We start from the raw sequence: 21,011 nt of genomic DNA on the forward strand, positions 1-21,011 counted from the left end.
GCCCAGAAAGTTCTCTCTGGCTGGGATGTCATCACACTCAGTGGCTTAGGCATCTTCCCTTTGTCAGACATTCTCTTGGATCTTAGGGAGGGTTGTACCTCCAAGTTGTCTTTGAAGCTGGCAGGGAGCATGGATGGGTTGCACACGGGACATAGTAGGTTCCACTGACAGGCTGGATGGCATGGTCCAGGCATTTAATAAAGCTGAGGAGAACCTGACGCATTCTGCCAGGGCATGAAGTCAGTGCCAGAGACTGGTTGGTGGCCCCACCGTGTCTCCAACATGACTAGGGCCTGGGAGGCTCATGTCCCGACTTGGCTCTTGTAAACGATCCTTATGAGGCATTTTGGAGTCCAGGTAGGGGCTGTAAATTCTTAATAACAATAGAGAAGACAGAAGCTTTGCCACCAGCCAGCGGAGCGAACCCCTCTTGCCAGGGCTGCAGATGTTAGCAGCACCCTCGCGGGAAGTGTCCTCCGCATTCCAGCCCCATCACCCACCTTCCTCTGACTCTTCCTTATGTTGGAAACAATACCGTTTAAGGAGTATGGGACTGAACTCTAAACTTCCGCCCTTTGTCAGCTCTGCTGCTGTGATTGCCTGTATGTTTAGCTGGCTTTTCTTTTTCTGTTTTTCACCCCCAGCTGGCTGGAGGTAGCAGTGCTTTGCTTTGCGGTGATGGCGGGAAAGTTTGCGAACAGAGCTGCGGGTGTTGTCCGTAAGGCTGAAAAAGAGGGGTTTTGTTGGGTTCTAGAATCAGTTACCTATAATTTCAGTTCAACCACGTGGCAGGTGATGTAAGTCCTTTCCTAACACCTTTAACCCAAGAAATTGTAAAAGTAGGAAAAAATGGTGGGGAGAGAAGTCAGGCTGGAGACAAAGATTGGCCCATAGGTCGGATTTCCAGTGATGGCCTTGGTAAGATCATTCAACAGGTTGAGAGTGACCAAAAGTCTTGGGGAATTCCCACATTTGAGCCATCTGATTACTTACTTAATTTCTATCTGTAACTGAGAAAAGAGTCTGTCCACTGGGTGCTACAGATAGCCAATTGGCTGAGCCTGGGGTTCAGTGAAAGAAGGCAGTGTTAAACTACACAGTGGAGAATGGGAAAATCCAAGCTTCTTCATGCTCTACAGACAGGAGGTTTTACAGAACAAAAGTCATGAGTAATCGTGAGCAAGGTGTTCAGGGTCCTGGGCGGTGTTGATTGGTCAGCTCTTATTCTAGCTCCAGCAATGATTTATTCCGCTCCTGGGGGTGTCTTGTCTGGTTTGTGACTATTGCCAGGTGGTCTCTAACAGAAGGAAAGGTAAGGTATCTTGGGATTGTGAGTCAGTGACATTCTTTCTGTTCCAAAGAACAGAAAGAAAAGACCAAAGCTGTTCATTTCATGCTTCACCGTGGACATTCTTCTGTTATCTTAAGCAGAGTAGACCTTCTGCAACTTGCTTTACAGGTCTGTATGCCCCAGGACATGACCACATTCCAGTGCAGCCATGACTTACTTAAGAAGGGCTAGTTGAATAATTTTAATGAAAACCTACATTCTAATTTATCTGGTAGGTTATAACTTGCTGTTGGTTTCATATCAATTGGTAAGCAAAAATATAGTGATGAGAAAGTTTTCATAGGTTAACTACTTGTATTTATTTTTCTTTGAATTATCTATTCATGTCCTTTGACCAATTTTTACTGAGTAAAGAATCTTTTTTCTTACTGATTTATGAAAGCCCTCTACATATTAAGGACATTAGCCTTTTGTCATATGTATTATAAATATTTTACCCCAATTTGTCATTTGTGTTTTGACTTTGGGTAGGATAATTTTATTTTCTAAACAGAAATTAAAAAATTTTTACAGATTGATATAAATTATTTTTATTTTTTATTATTATTTTTTTCTGAAGCTGGAAACGGGGAGAGACAGCCAGACTCCCGCATGCACCCGACCGGGATCCACCCGGCACACCCACCAGGGACGACGCTCTGCCCACCAGGGGGCAATGCTCCGCCCCTCCAGGGTGTCGCTCCGCTGCGACCAGAGCCACTCTAGCACCTGGGGCAGAGGCCAAGGAGCCATCCCCAGTGCCCAGGCCATCCTTGCTCCAATGGAGCCTTGGCTGCGGGAGGGGAAGAGAGAGACAGAGAGGAAGGAGGGGGGGTTGGAGAAGCAAATGGGCGCCTCTCCTATGTGCCCTGGCCGGGAATCGAACCCGGGTCCCCCCGCACGCCAGGCCGATGCTCTACCACTGAGCCAACCGGCCAGGGCCATAAATTATTTTTTTATTATGCCTTCTGGGTTTGGGTTTTTTTCCCACATCCCGACATTCTCTTCCCCTTTGATGTAACCACTGGCCTGTTCTCTAGATCTGTGTGTCTGTTTCTGCTTTGATTTATTAATCCCTTTTAAAATTTTTCTTAGATTCCATTTATAAGTGACATCATACGGTGCTTGTCTTTCCCTGTCTGACTTGTTACACGTAGCATAATACCCTCTAGGTCCATCCATGTTGTTGCAAATGGCAAGATCCATTCTGTTTTATTAATGAGTAATATTCCATTGTACATATAACATATCTTCTTTATCCATCTCATCTATTGGCAGACATCTAGGTTGCTTCCATATCTTGCAATGAACATAGAAGTGTGTATATCTTTCCAAATTAGTTTTTTTGGTGGTGGTGGGGGGAATAACTACCCAGAAGTGGAATTGCTGGGTCATATGGTGGCTCTGTTTTTAATTTTTTGATGAACCTCCATACTGTTTTCTATAGTAGTTGTACCAGTTTACAGTCCCACCAACCGTGCATAAGGATTTCCTTTCCTCTACATCCTTGCCTACACTTACTTGTTGCTTGTTGATTTTTTTGATGGTAGCTATTCTGACAGGTGTGAGGGGATATCTCAGTGTGGTTTTTTTAAATTATTTTATTTTATTTTATTTATTCATTTTAGAAAGGAGAGAGAGAGAGAGGAGAGAGACAGAGAGAGAGGGGGGGAGGAGCAGGAAGCATCAACTCCCATAAGTGCCTTGATCAGGCAAGCCCAGGGTTTCAAACCGGCGACCTCAGCATTTCCAGGTCGACACTTTATCCACTGCGCCACCACAGGTCAGGCTCAGTGTGGTTTTAATTTGCATTTTCCTGATGATTAATGATGAACATCTTTTCATATGTCTATTGGCCATGTGTAATACTCTCTGGAGAAATGTCTAGTTGGATCCTTTGCCCATTTCTAAATTGGGTTATTTGGGGATTTTTTGCAACCGAGTTATATGAGTCCCTTATATGTTTTAGATATTAATTGCTTACCAGATACATGGTTTGCAGATATTTTTTTCCTATTCTATAGGCTGCTTTTTCATTTTGCTGATTGTTTCTTTTGCTGTGCAGAAGCTTTTTAGTTTGATGTAGTCTCATTTATTTCTACTTTAGTTGCTTATGCTTTTGGTATCATATCTAAAAATTGTTGCCAAAACCGATGTCGAAGCTTTTCTATGTTTTCTTCTAAAATATTTACAATTTCAGGTTTTACATTTAAATCTGATCTATTTCAAGTTAATTCTTTTAAGTGGTATAAGATAAGGGTTCAATTTCATTCTTTTACATGTGAGTATCCAGTTTTCTCACTATTTATTGAGGAGACGATTGTTTCCCCATTGAGTATTCTTGACTGCTTTGTCAAATATTAGTTGAGATGCATGGGTTTATTTCTGAGCTCTTCATTCTGTTCCATTGATCTATGTGCCATTATCATACTGTTTTGGTTACTAGAACTTTGTAGTATAATTTGACATCAGGAAGTTTGATGCCTCCAGCTATGTTCTTCTTTGTCAAGATTGCTTTGCCTGTTTGAAGTCGTCGTTACCTACAGATTTTAGGAATTTATCTGTTTTTTCCAGTTTATCCAATTTGTTGGTATACAACTATTCATGGTATTCTCTTATGAACCTTTGAATTTCTGTGATAATTGTAATGTCCCTTCTTATATTTATGGTTTTATTTATTTGAGTCTTCTCTTTCTTTAGTCTAGTTAAAAGTTTGCCAATTATGTTTATCTTTTCAGAAAAACAGCTCTTAGTTTCATTGACCTTTCTATTGTTATTCTGGTCTCTATTTCATTTATTTATGCTGTGTTCTTTGTTATTTCTTTTTGCTAATTTTGGGCTTAGTTTGCTCTTCTTTTTCTAGTTCTTTGATGTGTAAAATTAGGTTGTTTCTTTAGGATGTTTGTTTTTTATTAATGTAGGTATTTATTACTATAAACTTCCCTCTTCAAACTGCTTTATATGTATCTCATAACTTTTAGTATATTGTGTTTCAATGTTTTTTGTTGTTTTATGATTTTTTTATTTCCTTTTTTTGTGAGAGAGAGACAGAGAGAGGGACAGATAGGGACAGACAGATAGGAAGGGAGAGAGATGAGAAGCATCAATTCTTCATTGTGGAACCTTAGTTGTCCATTGATTGCTTTCTCATATGTGCCTTAACTGAGGGGCTCCAGCTGAGCCAGTGACTCCTTGCTCAAGCCACGACCTTGGCCTTAAAGCCAGCAACCTCTGGGCTCAAGCCAACGACCATGGGGTCATGTCTATGATACCATGCTCAAGCCAGTGACCCTGCACTCAAGCTGGAGACCTTGAGGTTTGAAACCTGGGTTCTCTGCGTCCAAGGTGGATGCTATCTCCACTGCGCCACTGCCTGGTCAGGCTTTTTTATTTCCTTTTTGATTTCTTCTTTGACCCATTGGTTGTTCAGGAGTGTGTTGTATAATTTCCACATATTTTTGAATTTTTCAGTTTTTCTCCTGCTATTGATTTCTAGTTTCGTACCACTGTGGTCAGAAAAGATACTTGATAGGACTTCAGTCTTCTTAAATTGCTAAGTCTTGTTTGGTGTAATTTACTTTAAAGTGCATCAAGAGGCCTGACCTGTGGTGGTGCAGTGGATAAAGCATCAGCCTGGAAACGCTGAGATTGCCGTTTCAAAACCCTGGGCTTGCCTGGTCAAGGCACATATGGGAGTTGATACTACCTGCTCCTACCGCCTTCTCTCTCTCTCTCCCCTCTCTATAATGAATAAATAAAATCTTTAAAAAACATAAAGTGCATCAAGAATGAGATGGGTTATTGATGGATAAAGACATGCATAGAGAGACAGAGTATGATAAAATAAAGGTAGTAAGTGTTGAGGGTAGAATAGCCATAGATACATGGCTACTCACTGTTGTATTTCTTTAACTTTATATTTGAAAATTCTCATGATAAAATGTTTGATAAGTTTTGTTAATGCCATGATCCAGAGACAGCCAGCTGTTCATTCATTTATATACATATATACATATGCCAGGGAATCTCAACTGGGCAGTTTAGCCCCCAGAGGACACTTGGCAATGTCTGGAGACAGGTTTAATTGTCATGACTTGAATGGTACAGATGCTGGCCTCTAGTGGGTGGAGCTTAGGGATGCTGCTAAGCACCCTCCATGCATAGGACAACAAAGCATGATCTAGTCCCAGTGTCAGTAGTGCTGAGGTTGAGAAATCTTGAATATACACACACATATATATCCTCAAATAATGTCATTTCATTTGATGACATTTCTTTATAGTGTCGATGAAATGCTTTAGGTACTTCACTCTTATTTATATCAGTTAGCTTATAGTAAAATTATTTCATTATATTTATACATCACTTTGCTTAAAGCCATAGAACCTATTGATAATGTTGAGGCCTGACTATGAGTATGTGTGTATGTTTATAATTAAATATCTGAATATATGTTTATTCAAATAAATGTATATATGTGCATATTTAATGCTTACATATATTTTAAACACAATAGGACTCATAGTTTTGTAGCCTGTGTTTTCATAATGTATTGTCATTTCCCCAGGAATTAAATTGCCTTCGCAGTACCATATTTTATTGGTGATAGTAGATGTCTATGTGTGGTTTATTGTGCCCAGCCTTATTTGGGCAGTTTTAGGTGGCTTGCCAATGTTCAGTATACTTTAGTCTAATCTGAGTCTTTCCTGTCAGATGAATCTCCATTCTGTGTGAAGGTCTCTTCAAGGAAGATACACGGGTTGTTCTTGGCAAGTTGGGAGTCAGTCAGCATTCTATGGACACTCATTCTGGGGGTATCCACGGTTTGGGGTTTTTTTTTTATCAGAGGCTGTGGCAAGCAGAGGCAGCAGCCAGCATGTGACATCTCACTAGCTCTGGGCTGCCCAAGCTGTCGATCTGAAAAGGGGACAGAGAGCCATGTGGCCCTGGGCCCCTGGTGTCCCCTGGCCCAAGTTTTGCTGATTCCTAAAGACACTACCTGATTCTAATCTCTGTCTTCTCTTTTCAAATACAGCTCTCTCCTGCTGATGAACAGAGAAAGGAAGAATGGACTACAGTCACCAAACTTCCCTAGTCCCGTGTGGAAAAGATAAATACATTTCCAAGTAAGACTTTTTGCTGTAGTGTGGTGTCCACAGGGGCCAGTGTGGTGTGAATAGAAGCCACTGTCAGGGACACCTCCTCTGTATATGAGAGAGCAGGGGCTCTTGTGTGTGAGAAAGTGCTGAACGAGCAGTGGAGTGTGGACTAGTCAGAGCATCAACCAGGTTGCTGTGGTGGATCACATGTCCCCAGAGCCTAGCCATCGTGACTGAAGTAAAGGGGGCCTTTAAGATATGGCACCTTTGAAAGCTCAAAAGAGATGGTGTCCTGGAGGGCTTCCAGGAGGTGTTGTTAACAGTGGCTGCTCATTGTCCTGTCTGTGGTGTCTTCTGGGGGAGTCCCAGCTGAGCTGTGTCCCTGTGCTGCTGGGGTTCTGGCTAAAATAGGCACAGGTTCTCTCTGAGCAGGAGAGGACCGTGTCATTGCTTTCTAGGCATTAACATCTCTTAAACTCTGCTTTTTTTTTTTTTTTTTTTTTTCTTTCATTTTTCTGAAGCTGGAAACAGGGAGAGACAGTCAGACAGACTCCCGCATGCGCCCGACCGGGATCCACCCGGTACGCCCACCAGGGGCGATGCTCTGCCTACCAGGGGGCGATGCTCTGCCCATCCTGGGCGTCGCCATATTGCGACCAGAGCCACTCTAGCGCCTGGGGCAGAGGCCAAGGAGCCATCCCCAGCGCCCGGGCCATCTTTGCTCCAATGGAGCCTCGGCTGCGGGAGGGGAAGAGAGAGACAGAGAGGAAAGTGCGGCGGAGGGGTAGAGAAGCAAATGGGCGCTTCTCCTGTGTGCCCTGGCCGGGTTAAACTCTGCTTTTTGCTAATGTGACAGGGCTGAGTCCAAATGGACTCTTCTGAATGATAAGTTTCAGGATTTATTTTTATACCTAGCACAGGGGTTTACACAAAGCAGATGCTCTTTGCATCTTTATTTTTATTTTATTAAAATAAAAAACGTTTAATTTTTTGTAGTCCAAATTGTTTTAATTCTTTTAGACTCTCTGGCCACCTACAGATACACAATTGTGTGAGATGTGGACCAGACCATTCTTATTGACTCATTGAAGGACTTTCTCAGGGGACTTCTGCTGGCCAGTAATTTTACATCCTAGTTTCAGATCTGTGTGTTCAAAAGTACCAAACTGTATTTGTGTCAGGTTATTTGGAGTTGCATTTTTCACTAATTCATTTAAGCTTGCATAGAATTACTCCAGTTTATTTGGGTTTAGCTTGTCAGGAGCGCCTTAGAATTTCTCTGGCAGGGCCCCAAATTTCCCCACTGAATGCTGGATTGTGAGGACTGGAACCCCACGGGCCCATGTCTGAGGCTAGGAAAAGCACGTAACAGCCTCCTTCAGCCTCTGCCCTCCCAGCCCTCAAGCGCTACCACACATTTCTAGACAAAGTTGATCAGACTATTCTCAGGTTTGACGAGGACTCACCCAGGTCATGAAGGGCATGAAGCCCTCTGTCTCCCACATTCAGCAGAGCTGTGTCCCGGGGAATGCCTGGAAACCAGTGGTTAGCAGCTAAGAAGGCCAGATACAGACTTCAGAGGGGACTTGTAAGTTACCCCCCCAAAATAAAATAAAACTTAATAAGTGAAAAGTACCTAGAATAGAATAAGTAGACAAAAGCACCTAGTATAGACTATTCCCAGGGCCTAGAACCCCCCTCATGCCCACTTCTAGTTACTACTCCCCAAGATGAACCACTATCCTGAATTCTGACATCCATTTTGAACTTTATGTGAATGGATTCATACAATAGGTGCTCTCTTATATCTTTTTTACTCAATATAATATCTGTGAGGTTCATCTCTGTTGTATGTAGTTTATTCATATTTTCTTTTTCCCAAAGTGAGAAGCAAGGGGGTGGCAGACAGACAGACCCCCACATGCGCCCGACCAGGATCCACCCAGTATGCCCACCAGGGGGCAATGCTCTGCCCATCTGGGGAGTTGTGCTGCTGCAACTGGAGCCATTCTAGTGGCTGAGGCCGAGGCCATGGAGCCATCCTCAGCACCTGGGCCAACTTTGCTCCAACGGGGCCTTGGCTGCGGGAGGGGAAGAGAGAGACAGAGAGGAAGGAGAGGGGGAGGGGTGGAGAAGCAGATGGGCACTTCTCCTGTGTGCCCTGGCCGGGAATCGAACCCGGGACTCCTGCACGCCAGGCCAATGCTCTACCACTGAGCCAACTGGCCAGGGCCAATTCATATTTTCAGTACCATATAGTATCCCATTGGGTGAATATCCCTTTATTCACCCATTCTACTGTTGATGGGAGTCTGTAAGTTTTTAAACACATGACAAGGTCATGTCCATGAAGTCTGTGGGGCCAATCCTGTCACTTTTTTTTTTTTTTAAACAGTGATTTTTTTATTTTTTAAATTTATTTATTCATTTTAGAGAGGAGAGAGAGAGACAGAGAGAGAGAGAGAGAGAGAGGAGAGACAGAGAGAGAGAAGGGGGGGAGGAGGTGGAAGCATCAACTCCCATATGTGCCTTGACCAGGCAAGCCCAGGGTTTCGAACCGGCGACCTCAGCATTTCCATGTTGACGCTTTATCCACTGCGCCACCACAGGTCAGGCTAATCCTGTCACTTTTAACTTTCTCAAAGGCCTAGAAGTTTGTGAGTCTCATGAAGAAAGCCTGTAGTAATTATCGTCTCCTAACTCCCAGCATGCACGAGGGAGGAGGGCTGAGAGGCAGGAGAAACCCCGTCTGTGAGCTCTGAGGTGTGCCGGCCTCTGCGAACCTGGGACTTACTAAGGACTGCTTGTTTAGCTCAGGTTGGAGAAGTGTCATCAGAGCTGCAGCCATTATCAACCGACAAGGCCTGCCTTAGCTTTCTAGAGTGGCTCTTTATGTTGAGTCTGTTCTAGGTGGTGTTCAGTCTTGATCTTGATCCTGGGGGAAGATGGTGATGGGGTGGTGGTAGGACCGTCTGTGTGTGTGTGTGTGTGTGTGTGTGTGTGTGTGTGTGTGTGTGCGCGCGCGTGCGCGTGCACGGAGACAAGCACCCAAACTGGGGTGACTGAAGGCCAGGTTAGAAGTGAGAAAAAGAGAGAACAACTCCATTATAAGCGACTTCAGCTAAGAATGTATTGCCTCTTGTATTTTTCCCTGTAAGAAATGAACTTCTCCTGCATCTGAAGACCTACAACTTGTACTATGAAGGCCAGAATTTGCAGCTCCGACACCGTGAGGTGAGGAGTCCCAGGGAAGGCCTGAGAGGCTTCTCTGCTGGGCCAGCTTCGTCTTTGTTCCATGTGTCCTGGGTCCCTGTCCCTTCCGCCCCAGGGAGTGGCTTTTAGTTTAGATATTAGCAGGAGCTCTTTGGAAGGAGACTCCTGGTTCTGTTCCGGAGACATTCCTCGGCTATGCGGCTGGGCTAGCACCAGCCTCACGGGGGAGTCCTGCAAAGGGAAGCGTTTATGAAATGGCCTTACAGATGGCTCTCAAGCAGGCTTCTTTTGGGCAGTTTAATAACCTTCCTGGTCTTCTTATGTTTACACATCTGGTTCACGTCTTGGGTTGCAGCAACATGGGTAAATCCCCTAAGCTCTGGGTGGTGCCCCTCGCCTTTCTGCACAACTGCAGCAGCATTCCCGGGGTGCCTTCTCCGAATGCTGTTTGTTACCCATCTGTCTTTGTCCGGCCCCCATCCTGCATCTAAGCTTACTCATCCTGTATCCATTTCCGTAAAGCCTGTTATCAGATAGATGGTGAGTTATATGGGAGCCTGGCAGAGTAATTTATACTCAAGTATTCTTGACTGTTAAGAAAGTATGTGCAAAATCCTTCTAAACACATTTTCAAGTTATCAAGCCATGGTGTTTTAATCTATAGGAAAAGATATCAGATGGTAGAATTTCAGCTACTAAGGCAGGCTGGTTGGGGATCGTATGTGGATGCAGTGGTCTTTTCTATTCCTTCAAACAAGTCCATTTAGGCAAAGCCCTACTTTGGGTTAAATTCTATTCTATAAGAACGCAATGCAAAGCAATGCTGCCAGCCTTGACCATCTAGAAGGCTATATAGGTAGCTTGTACTTAAATAAAGCCTTTCTCCCCAAGATCTACAAATGTCCTGAAGCTCCTCTCCTGCGTTCTTTTATTTCCCCTCCCTCTTTAAGGATGGTCCTGGGGCTCAGGTTAGTTGTCCCCTGGACAGGTATCATTTTCATCCAAGGGGCTTGTCCTGAAGACATGTCCATGGCTCAGGCCCTGCCCAGAAAAGATTTTTCTGAGACTTGGAAAAGAAGGCCTGACCCTTTTAGGCATTGACCTCAAAGCTTCTACTAATTATTTGCTGGGCTGTTCACTAGATTTTAGTCCGTAAACAGCTTTTTGGGGGTGTGTCCTATAGAATAAACTCTCAAAATGCTTGATGACTAAAGAGTTTTGTGGTCATGAATGAGATGCATTTTTTTGGATCATGCGAATGCCCTTAGAAAGGTTTCACATGTAATTTCTTACTAGTGAACCGCCCTGGAGTATAAACTTGGAATTCTTGAGAGATTTATTCATTTCTTGGATAGTCATAGTGGAGCACATTAGCTTATTATAGGCTCTGGGGAGTTCTGCTAAGAAATCTGATTAACACAGCATCTCCCAACGCATGGTCACTTGACACCTTTTTTAAGGTAGCAATTGATCTTTTGGGGGATTCTGTATTCTGCTAGGTATTCTGTGTATTCTGTAGAATAAACGTGGGGAAATCTTACTTTAAATCTCCTTTAACCAGCAGGTCAGATTGCTAAGCATATGTTGTAACTAAATATATCATTTTGCCTAATAGAGGAAGGGGAAATAGCTAATTCTGTTAGCAAGGCAAGTCTCACTTACTTTAAGAGATGTATTCTTTTTTTCTTTAAAGACATGCATATAAAAAGAAACACCTGTTTTTATTATTTGCACATGTACACTTGAATTTCCAGGCCACTTACTTGTGTGCTGACCTGCGAGGTCACCACCATGGCCTCAGGGTAGTTTACAGAGGAGGGTGTCTGGGAGCTGGGGTGTGAATATAACTCACGCGTGGCCCCCGGGACCCACCCGGGATGCTGTCACCTGTCCCTGGTGCGGTGCCGGCTCCTGCAGGGCTTTTCTCCTGGACTCACCGCCCTGTTGCTCTGTGGGCAGGAAGAAGATGAGTTCATCGTGGAGGGGCTGCTGAACATCTCCTGGGGGCTGCGCCGGCCCATCCGGCTGCAGATGCAGGACGACAACGAGCGCATCCGCCCCCCTCCCTCCTCGTCCTCCTGGCACTCTGGCTGCAACCTGGGGGCTCAGGGGTGAGTGCAGAGAGACGGTACTAGCGGAGTCGGGTTCTGTGTGTTCTTGAGCAGGTAGACGCCAGCTTCCTCCAGCCAGCCTTGACCGCAGCGCCTGTTGCTACCTCCTCCCTGCCCACCTGCTCTGCTCTGGCACGAGAAGGAAGGGGCAGACGGTGTGATTAGACATCCACACCTGTGGCCACCATTACTGAGTGAGAGTCAGAGTGAGGAGGGGAGAAGCACCAGAGCCTGGGTGAGCAGTGTGTCCCCCCCTCACGGACAATCCCCGAGTCTCTGAGAGGTGTTGGTAGCGGCCAGCCTGGCCCAGCCTGAATGAAGATTTCTGACAGGACACCTGTTGCCCCAGCATTCTCCCCACCTGGGACCACCTCAGCGAGAGCCCTTGCTCTGCAGACACTTAGAGTTTGAACCTCTGACCAGAGCTTTCCTACAAGAGGAAAAGGAGCGTCAGACCCGGTCCGAGCCAGCCAAGCGAGGCGGCTGAAGGAGTGCTGGCCGGTAGTTTGGGAGGTCCCCTCTTCTGAGTCCCCACTGGCAGATCTGTGAGGACAGCCTGTCCCCCCCGCAGCCCCAGAGGAGTAGCTGGTGCATCTAGTGAGGCACACACTCCTTATGTCTTTCTGGGACTTCAGTTTTTAGGGTCAAGTGACTAGCCTATTCCATCTCAAAACTTGCTGACGCTGACTGCCTTCTGGCCAGAGCACAGCTGGAGCGTGCCAAGCTCTCGGCCAAAACCACAGGGATGTTTTTTTTCTATTTAAAATGAGAACCAAGCCCTCTGTGTTGGCCACACTGAACATTTTGTTACACTCCCCAGCCTAAGCTGTCTTTCCCTGAAGTAGAGAGGAACCTACATTGTGGCCAAGCCCTGGAGCTGATCTGGCTGTTTTCCAAGGGAACGTAAGGAGGAAGGTCTCTGCACATCCATCAGATGCTGGGCTGTCTGCTCCTGGCTCTGGTTTCGTCTGACTTGGCTGGTTTTACACTTTGCTGTGCGTTCAGCACTTTTACTGTCTGTGATCTCCAGTGAGCCAAACCCTTTCCACAGCCCCGCCCGACCCCCAGACCGCATAACATTCCGTTCCCTAAGTGAGATGGTTTTTGACATTCCATTAGACCACGTGCCCTTTGGCTGCGATTTGCTAAAGCATCCTTCACTCTCACACTTGTTTCTTTTCCCTTCAAGCTGGTGTTGGTTCTTGAAACCTGCAAATACTGTGAGAGAGTTTTCAGGAATGTAAATAATGCAAATCCCAGATGCCTGCTATAATATGGCAAATCCCTGGACCACTGTGATAATTTAAGGAGGATGCGGAGACCAGTGTCTGCTTCAGCAGAAAGAGGGCTTTGGACGAAGGAGGAGTGGGGGCCGGTGTTCATCATTCTCAAGAGGCCCAGTTCCATTCTGGGGTCAGAAGTCCAAAAGTTAGACTACAATAGGGAGTTCCTTTAGAGTTCCAATTGTAATTATCTTCCCTTAAAACTATCATCCCCTGAACAGGACTCCTATCTGTCTATTGGGTCCCAGGGAGCCCACGCTCTTCTCAACATGGGATGGTCCTGATTATTAGATATGGTTCTCCTTTCTGGTTGAGTCCTCTGTTGATTTGGGGTATGTTTCTTTGAGCTGCTCCCATTGTCCTTTTTGGCTTTGAGGAGTTATTTGCCAGTTGTCACGCAGCACCAGGTGTCAGCTCAGACTGTCCGCTTGTGGCCCTTTCTGCAGTGTGGCTCCCATGCATTGCTCACTCCCTGCAACCCCGAGAACACTGTCATCAGTGCCCCTTCCAAAGCTGCCCTGACCCTTGTGGCAGCCAACCTATTACTCTCCATTCCTTTTAGATGCCAGAAGCAATTTCTGAGTTATCCCTCCGACAGAAGTGGATCAGAACTGGAATCTTGTCCCGAGAAGTAAATGGCCATTGTTGGGAATTTTCAAATAAACTATAGAACCCGCATGTGCTTAGAAACTCAGCACAGGCAGCGCACGGGTTTATTTTTTGCTGCTCTCCATCCCGGGCTTGATGAATGTGGTGCTTATGTTGCTGCAGCTGCCGGGAACAAGTGCCTTCTTCCAGACCTCCCCCTCTGCACCCAGTGCTCAGCCCGGAGCTGGGGCAGCCTCCTGGGATGCTCAGCACGGCCCATCCAAGCAACGTGCTCCCTGTGCAGGAGTGGGCTGGGGTGGAAGTGGGGGCATCTCCCCACAGGGACTGAATCAGCCTCTCCTTTGTCTGTTTTCTGCCCCCAGCACCATCCTGAAGCCCCTCACCATGCCCAGCATTCAGGTCACAGAGGTGGACACTCCAGCCGAGAGTGACCAGGCATCAAGCCCCACAGGTATATGTGTGGTGGGAGGAGCCTCTGGTTTGGGGCCAACTGTGCGAAGACTGATGTGATAGATGTAAACTTATCTTTTTTTCAAATAAGTAAAATCCACATGGATCAAGATTCAAAAATATTAAAATGTTTTATTTCATCTGCTAATTATTGCCATTCCCTCCATGGAAGCAATCTAAAAGCATTCCTCCCAAGATAGTCTTTGCAAATATAAGCAAATACACACCCACAAACCTTTATAGTTGGATGTTGCTTCTTTTCTTTCCCTTTTTATATAAGTAGTATCATTTGCATATCCCTGTTTTTCTTTATCAGTTTGTTTTGAGACTTGTTCCATACAAATCCATAAGAAACATCTGCATTCTTCATAGTTCCACATAATCCCAGCATATGAAACAATGACCATTTCTGTAATCATTTCCTATTGATAGACACTTAAATCATTTCCAGTCTTTGTGATGACAAAAAGGTTGCAGTCAGTGGCCTTTCTGATGTGTCATTTCACCCATTTGTGAGCATCTGTAGGATTCTTTCCAGTGAAATTGCTGGGTCTGCGGCTATGCGATTGTTATTATTTTGATAGTCATTTTGCAATATCTTGCAAGTCCTTATATCATGCTTGTCCAGTGCCAGGCACTGTTCTGAATGCTTTACATGAATTAATTCGTTTAACCCTTCACAACAATCCCATGAGGTGGGTGCTATTATTATCCCCATCTTATAGATGCGGAAACTGAGGTGAGAGAGGTTAGCGACATATAGCAATGGCAGAGTTGGGATTTGAATCTGGCTCTGATTAGGATCTGAACCTCATCACTGTTCTCAGTAGATTATGCAACTGTTTTTCCCTCAGCAGGAAATACTGATTTTATAAAATATATTTGGGGGGAGGTGGTGGGTGCTATAGCGTTGGCCACCAAGAGGGTACCATGTGTACGCTGCCACGTGTTAGGTCCAGACAGAGCTCGTTTTTCTCTTCCTGCTCAGACTCCAGGGCCCTGAAGCCCCTGCAGGAAGACACCCCGCAGCTGATGCGCACACGCAGTGATGTTGGGGTGCGTCGCCGCGGCAATGTGAGGACACCCAGCGACCAGCGGCGAATCAGACGCCACCGCTTCTCCATCAATGGCCATTACTACAACCACAAGGTAGAGGGGACAGGCTGGCAAGGGTGGGGGACAGCCTGCCGGGGGGCAGAGCCCTCTCCTAGGCAGCTCCCGCCTCAGGGCCACAGACACCGGGGAAGCCAAGTGTTTGCCGTTCAGTCTCTGAGTTGTGGGTGGGCTGGCTCTGCTGGCTCTGTGAGGAACAGGGATCCCAGACCAGGTGCTGGGTGAGATGACCCCACAGGCACCCCTTGTCAGATACCAGCAAATCCCTGTGTTAGCCTCTTCCTGCAGCAGGTGCCTCCCGGCTGCTCTGCCGTCTGCCTTTTCCCTGAGCTGAGGGCAGCCTCCAGGGCGGAGCTGTGGGACTCAGGTCAGGGGGCCTCAGGACCCCGCCCTCCCCGCTCCAATGAGCTGACCCTCCTACCCACCTGCTGCCTAGTTCAATGTGGCCCCAGAAGCAGGGGCGTGGTGGGTGAGTGGTCAGCACCCTCCTTGTGTTGAAGTCACAGTGCAAGGGGACTTTGTGCACGTTTTATTGGGAGGGCCTCTCTCCCTCCCAACTTGGAGATCTCAGATCCCTTGGCTCCTGAGTTAGGCAAAGCTGAGGCCTCTTTGTTGACATTAGAGCCCTGTGCTTGCCCCGGGGGCTGTCAGGGAGCACAGGTCCAATGTGCTTATCCCAGTGCCCTTTACCCCAGGTGGCAAGGTGGGACTCCTGGGCTTCAGACCTCATCCTTGTCCCCATTCTAACCCTGAGCTGGACCCCTCTTTTGACAGACTTCAGTGTTCACTCCAGCCTATGGCTCCATCACCAACGTCCGCATCAACAGCACCATGACCACACCGCAGGTCCTGAAGCTGCTTCTTAACAAATTTAAGGCAAGTCCCCTCTGCTGGTGGCCTCAGATGGGCCACACATGTGCCTCAGGGACCCCAGAGGTGTAGAGGTCAGGGCCATGGAGAATGTGGTGAGGGGGGCACTGGGCAGAAGTTTGGGTTCGTTAGACCCCAGGCGTCCGCACCACCTTGGAGCTTGTTAGAAAAGCTGGCCCTCTGACCCCACCACCAATTCAGACACAGCTGGCAGGGATTCATGTGACACACAGCCTGAGAAGCACCAGACCTGGGAGCTATGTGGGCCACTGGATGAGCCCCGGACCTGACGATGAGTTTGGGGTCCTGTGCACAGACTGACTTCGGGAACACAGTTGGGGAAACTATAGTGCACGAGTGTTTTTAAAGTCCTGTTACTCGACATGTTCTCCTTACTGTGAATCTTTTGGAGACCAGGTATTCTTATTTTGATGGAAGCTAGTGTCCCCTAGTGGCCCAAGGGCACAGGCTCGGGGTTCAAATCCCCATCCATCACCTACCTGCTGGTTTGATGAGTTGGGCAAGTTTCTTATTTTTATTTTTATTTTTTTAATTTTTTATTTATTCATTTTTAGAGAGGAGAGGGAGAGACAGAGAGGGAGAGAGAGGAGAGACAGAGAGAGAGAAGGGGGGAAGGAGCTGGAAGCATCAACTCCCATATGTGCCTTGACCAGGCAAGCCCAGGGTTTCGAACCGGCGACCTCAGCATTTCCAGGTCGACGCTTTATCCACTGCGCCACCACAGGTCAGGCGAGTTGGGCAAGTTTCTTAAGCTCCCTGTGCTCTGCTTCCACATTAGTAAAATGAGGATAACAAGACCCTGTTAGCTTGACCAGGCGGTGGCTCAGTAGATAGAGCATCAGACTGGGATGCGGAGGACCCAGGTTCGAGACCCCAAGGTTGCCAGCTTGAGTGCAGGCTCATCTGGCTTGAGCAGAAGCTCACCAGCTTGGACCCAAGGTCGCTGCCTTGAGCAAGGGGATACTCGGTCTGCTGAAGGCCCACGGTCAAGGCACATATGAGAAAGCAATCAATGAACAACTAAGGTGTCACAACGAAAAACTAATGATTGATGCTTCTCATCTCTCTCTGTTCCTGTCTGTCTGTCCCTATCTATCCCTCTCTCTGACTCTCTCTCTGTCTCTGTAAAAAAAACCAAAAAACAAAAACCCTGTTACGGGTTGTTGTATTAGCTGAGTTTAAACGTGAGGCATGTAGGAATACTTTGCTCAGTCCAATAAATGTTAGCACTTATCTGTTACTATTAATAACGTTACCTTATCACTTCTGAAAGCTGCAGATAAGTAACCCTACCCTCTGCAGTGGTCGGCAAACTCATTAGTCAACAGAGCCAAATATCAACAGTACAACGATTGAGATTTCTTTTGAGAGCCAGATTTTTCAAACTTAAACTATATAGGTAGGTACATTGTTATTAACTTAATTAGGGTACTCCTAGGCTGGCCTTTGCTAAAAACATCCTCAATCTGATTGAGCCGTGGTTTGTGAGCCGTGGTTTGCGAGCCATGGTTTGCGAGCCGTGGTTTGCCGACCACTGCAAAAAGAGTCTCAAGTCCATTTAGCTTTGCAGTGAAAATGCAGGAATGGTTCAGAGTTCAGTGTGTAATACACGCTTTCAGCAAGCGTCTTTTGCTTCTGATTCAGATTGAGAATTCGGCGGAGGAGTTTGCTTTGTACGTGGTCCACACCAGTGGTGGTAAGTCTGAAGCACACAGTGTGCTTTAAGAGACTTTTAATTAACTCAAAATAGCAAGTTCAAATAAAACACTATGCCTCATTTGCTTGTTGTTTATCATTTGGAAACTTTCAAATGCTGTTTGCCTTCAAGGCTGGTGGAATGCCATGCGTGGTCAATAAACAAACCCCAGAACCTAACTGCCTCTTAAAAATGGAACTGGATTTTCTCGAGAGACAGATAAAACCCATTCTTCCATTACAATTATAGCACCTTCCAAAGGGTTTGAGGCATGGGAGTACTGGTGGGGAGAGTGGAGAGGGAACAGTTGATTTGAACACACCTGTAGAATTTTTCACCTCCAAATCAGTCTTGTGACCTGTATGGCTGCATCTCCTAAGGTGTGTGGTCCATTTGGACCCCTGAGTTGACCCCTACTTACGGTGACAAAGGCCTCAGGCCAAACTCAGGGCTGCCCTGGCTGTGTGCTTCCAGAGAAACAGAAGCTGAAGAACACGGATTACCCGCTGATTGCCCGAATCCTCCAGGGCCCGTGTGAGCAGGTCTCTAAGGTGTTCCTCATGGAGAAGGACCAGGTGGAGGAAGTCACCTATGATGTGAGTCCTCTTTTAGTTGATGGACTGTCCTCAGGAGGGTGGTGGTTTGTTTGGGTTACCAGCAACTGAGTATAGCCTGACTTTAGTCAAGGACCATGCCCCATTATCTTGCCCTTCTTCAATACAAGGTTTCGTCAAAGCATTAGTGCAATGGGGCCAGGAGAAAGAACGCAGAGACTAGGTTGAGGGTGTGCCCTATGGGAGTTGTTGGAGGAATATTCAGGCACAAAGTGATTTCCACAGAAGAAGTAAATATCTTGAACCTTTCTGGGGTAATGTAATAGGGCCGAGAAGTTACTGCAGACCCTCTCTTAGCAACTTCCAGAAGTTAGCCATGATTTTACCTTATCTCGTGTATTAGTCAGCTTTTGCTACAGTAAGAAACATTCCCAAATCTTAGCCACTGACGACAGCAAGCATTTACTTTTTGCTGAGGATTCTGTATGTTGGTAGCAGCAGCTCGAGGAGCAGGGGCTGCCTGGGGTAAGCCTCTCATGGCAGATGGCCAGCTTGCAAGAGACCACGCCAAACCATGCAAGTTCATGTAAAGCCTCGACTCCGATTTGCTATGTCATGTCCATACACATTCCATTGGCCAAAGCAAGTCTCATAGCCCAGCCCAACATGAAGAGGTGGAGACACTCTTCCTGTGTAGGAAGACACACTTTTCCTGTGTAGAAGGGTGGACAGAGTAGGGTGGTGATTCTGGTGGGGGAGGAAAGAACTGTTGTTTAACTTCAGCTCACCTGGGAGCCACCCCACCCCGACAATGTCTTAAGATCAAGTTCACATGTGGATGCCCATTTGAGATGAGACATAGTCATCCCTCTGAGTCGAGGTTCCTTAAATTCTCTTAGGGGAGAGCAGAGAGGTGTACCAAAAATCATGGGTCCGGGTCTTTCTCTGCATCATGGAATCGGGGAAAGTTCTGTTCCATGTTTAACATCACCTCGGCATGGACTGACTGGATGTATGAGATGAAAAATGAAAGGTTATGAGAAATGTGTCATAAATGAAGGGACCTTCGCTGCAGACCCTGTACCAGCCTAGAGAAGAATGAGGCTTGGCTCCTGCCTGTAAGGAGATCCTGAGTTAATGCGAAATAGATTTCCCGGGGCTCTGTGCCTTACGGAAGGAGGACGCCCAAAGGCAGTAAGTAAAGCACGGAGGGTGCATGCACCCCAGACTTATGTCTTCCTCCCCAGGTGGCCCAGTATATAAAGTTCGAGATGCCTGTCCTTAAAAGCTTCATTCAGAAGCTCCAAGAGGAGGAGGATCGGGAAGTGAAGAAGCTGATGCGCAAGTGAGCATGGCCCCCGGAGGCTGGGCGGGATTCTCTGGGGCCTCAGGCTGAGGGCTGTCTGCGCAGGCGCCTTGAGCGGTACCCGGCTGCTGCAGGGGCCTGGGCCTTAGGAACCTTTTTCCGGGACCTTCTCGTTGACGAATCTGGATCTCAAACAGGAACTCGAAACTTCTGTGTCTTGGTCTCTCTGCTTGTCATTTTACCTTCTCATTTTGATGTGAGACAAAAACATGCTGGAGACTTCAGGAAGTTTGTCTTAGCAGTGACAAGTCTGAGCAACTTACCTCTAAAGTCCTTGCCTCATACCCTTCCTTCCTTTTTTTTTTTTTTTTTGGTATTTTTCCGAAGTGAGAAGTGGGGTGGGGGGAGGCAGACAGACAGACTCCCACATGCGCCCAACCGGGATCCACCTGGCATGCCCACCAGGGGGCAATGCTCTGCTCATTTGGGGCATTGCTCTGCTGCAATCAGAGCCATTCTAGCGCCTGAGGTGGAGGCCATGGAGCCATCCTCAGTGCCTGGGCCCACTTTGCTCCAATGGAGCCTTGACTGTAGGAGGGGAAGAGAGAGAGAGAGAGGAAGGAGAGGGGGAAGGGTGGAGAAGCAGATGGGCGCTTCTCCTGTGTGCCCTGGCTGGGAATCGAACCTGGGACTTCCACACGCCGGGCCGATGCTCTACCACTGAGCCAACTGCCCAGGACCCACCCTTCCTTTCTTTTAAACATTTCTCTTGTGAAGATGGTATTTAAGGCCCTGGCCGGTTGGCTCAGCGGTAGAGCGTCTGCCTGGCGTGTGGGGGACCCGGGTTCGATTCCCGGCCAGGGCACATAGGAGAAGCACCCATTTGCTTCTCCACCCCCCACCCCCTCCTTCCTCTCTGTCTCTCTCTTCCCCTCCCGCAGCCAAGGCTCCATTGGAGCAAAAATGGCCCGGGCGCTGGGGATGGCTCCTTGGCCTCTGCCCCAGGCGCTGGAGTGGCTCTGGTCGCGGCAGAGCGACCCCCCGGAGGGGCAGAGCATCGCCCCCTGGTGGGCAGAGCATCGCCCCTGGTGGGCTTGCCGGGTGGATCCCGGTCGGGCGCATGCGGGAGTCTGTCTGACTGTCTCTCCCCATTTCCAGCTTCAGAAAAATACAAAAAAAAAAAAAAAAAAAAAAAAGATGGTATTTAAGGTGACAAGTTCAGTAAACATCTCTCTGGAGAGGATTTTATGATTTTCTTTTCTTTTTTTTTCTTTTTGGTATGCGTAGTTATAAAGTAGACTGTGCTTTATGGATGTGGTAGGACAATTGATTGATTTTTGCCACTACTGAATAAAA

At 47.0% G+C, this 21,011-nt stretch overlaps 1 protein-coding gene across 5 annotated transcripts in view; it reads left to right on the forward strand.

Moving 5' to 3' along the window:
- The window catches only part of RASSF2 (Ras association domain family member 2), a 50,244-nt gene that overhangs the window by 24,334 nt on the left and 4,899 nt on the right, over positions 1-21,011 (forward strand). For 4 of the 5 annotated variants that reach the window (XM_066234790.1, XM_066234791.1, XM_066234788.1 and 1 more), the window contains exons 2-11: positions 6,366-6,456; positions 9,588-9,663; positions 11,602-11,753; positions 13,599-13,667; positions 14,008-14,096; positions 15,084-15,244; positions 15,983-16,084; positions 17,744-17,795; positions 18,270-18,391; positions 19,597-19,694. In XM_066234790.1, coding sequence (XP_066090887.1) covers positions 6,398-6,456; positions 9,588-9,663; positions 11,602-11,753; positions 13,599-13,667; positions 14,008-14,096; positions 15,084-15,244; positions 15,983-16,084; positions 17,744-17,795; positions 18,270-18,391; positions 19,597-19,694 — 980 coding nt within the window. In that variant the 5' untranslated portion in view covers positions 6,366-6,397. The remainder of the gene's footprint in view (positions 1-6,365; positions 6,457-9,587; positions 9,664-11,601; positions 11,754-13,598; positions 13,668-14,007; positions 14,097-15,083; positions 15,245-15,982; positions 16,085-17,743; positions 17,796-18,269; positions 18,392-19,596; positions 19,695-21,011) is intronic. The other variant, XM_066234792.1, reaches the window with a different exon arrangement.

Source organism: Saccopteryx bilineata, chromosome 6 (genome assembly GCF_036850765.1).
Source record: "Saccopteryx bilineata isolate mSacBil1 chromosome 6, mSacBil1_pri_phased_curated, whole genome shotgun sequence".
Taxonomy (NCBI): domain Eukaryota; kingdom Metazoa; phylum Chordata; class Mammalia; order Chiroptera; family Emballonuridae; genus Saccopteryx; species Saccopteryx bilineata.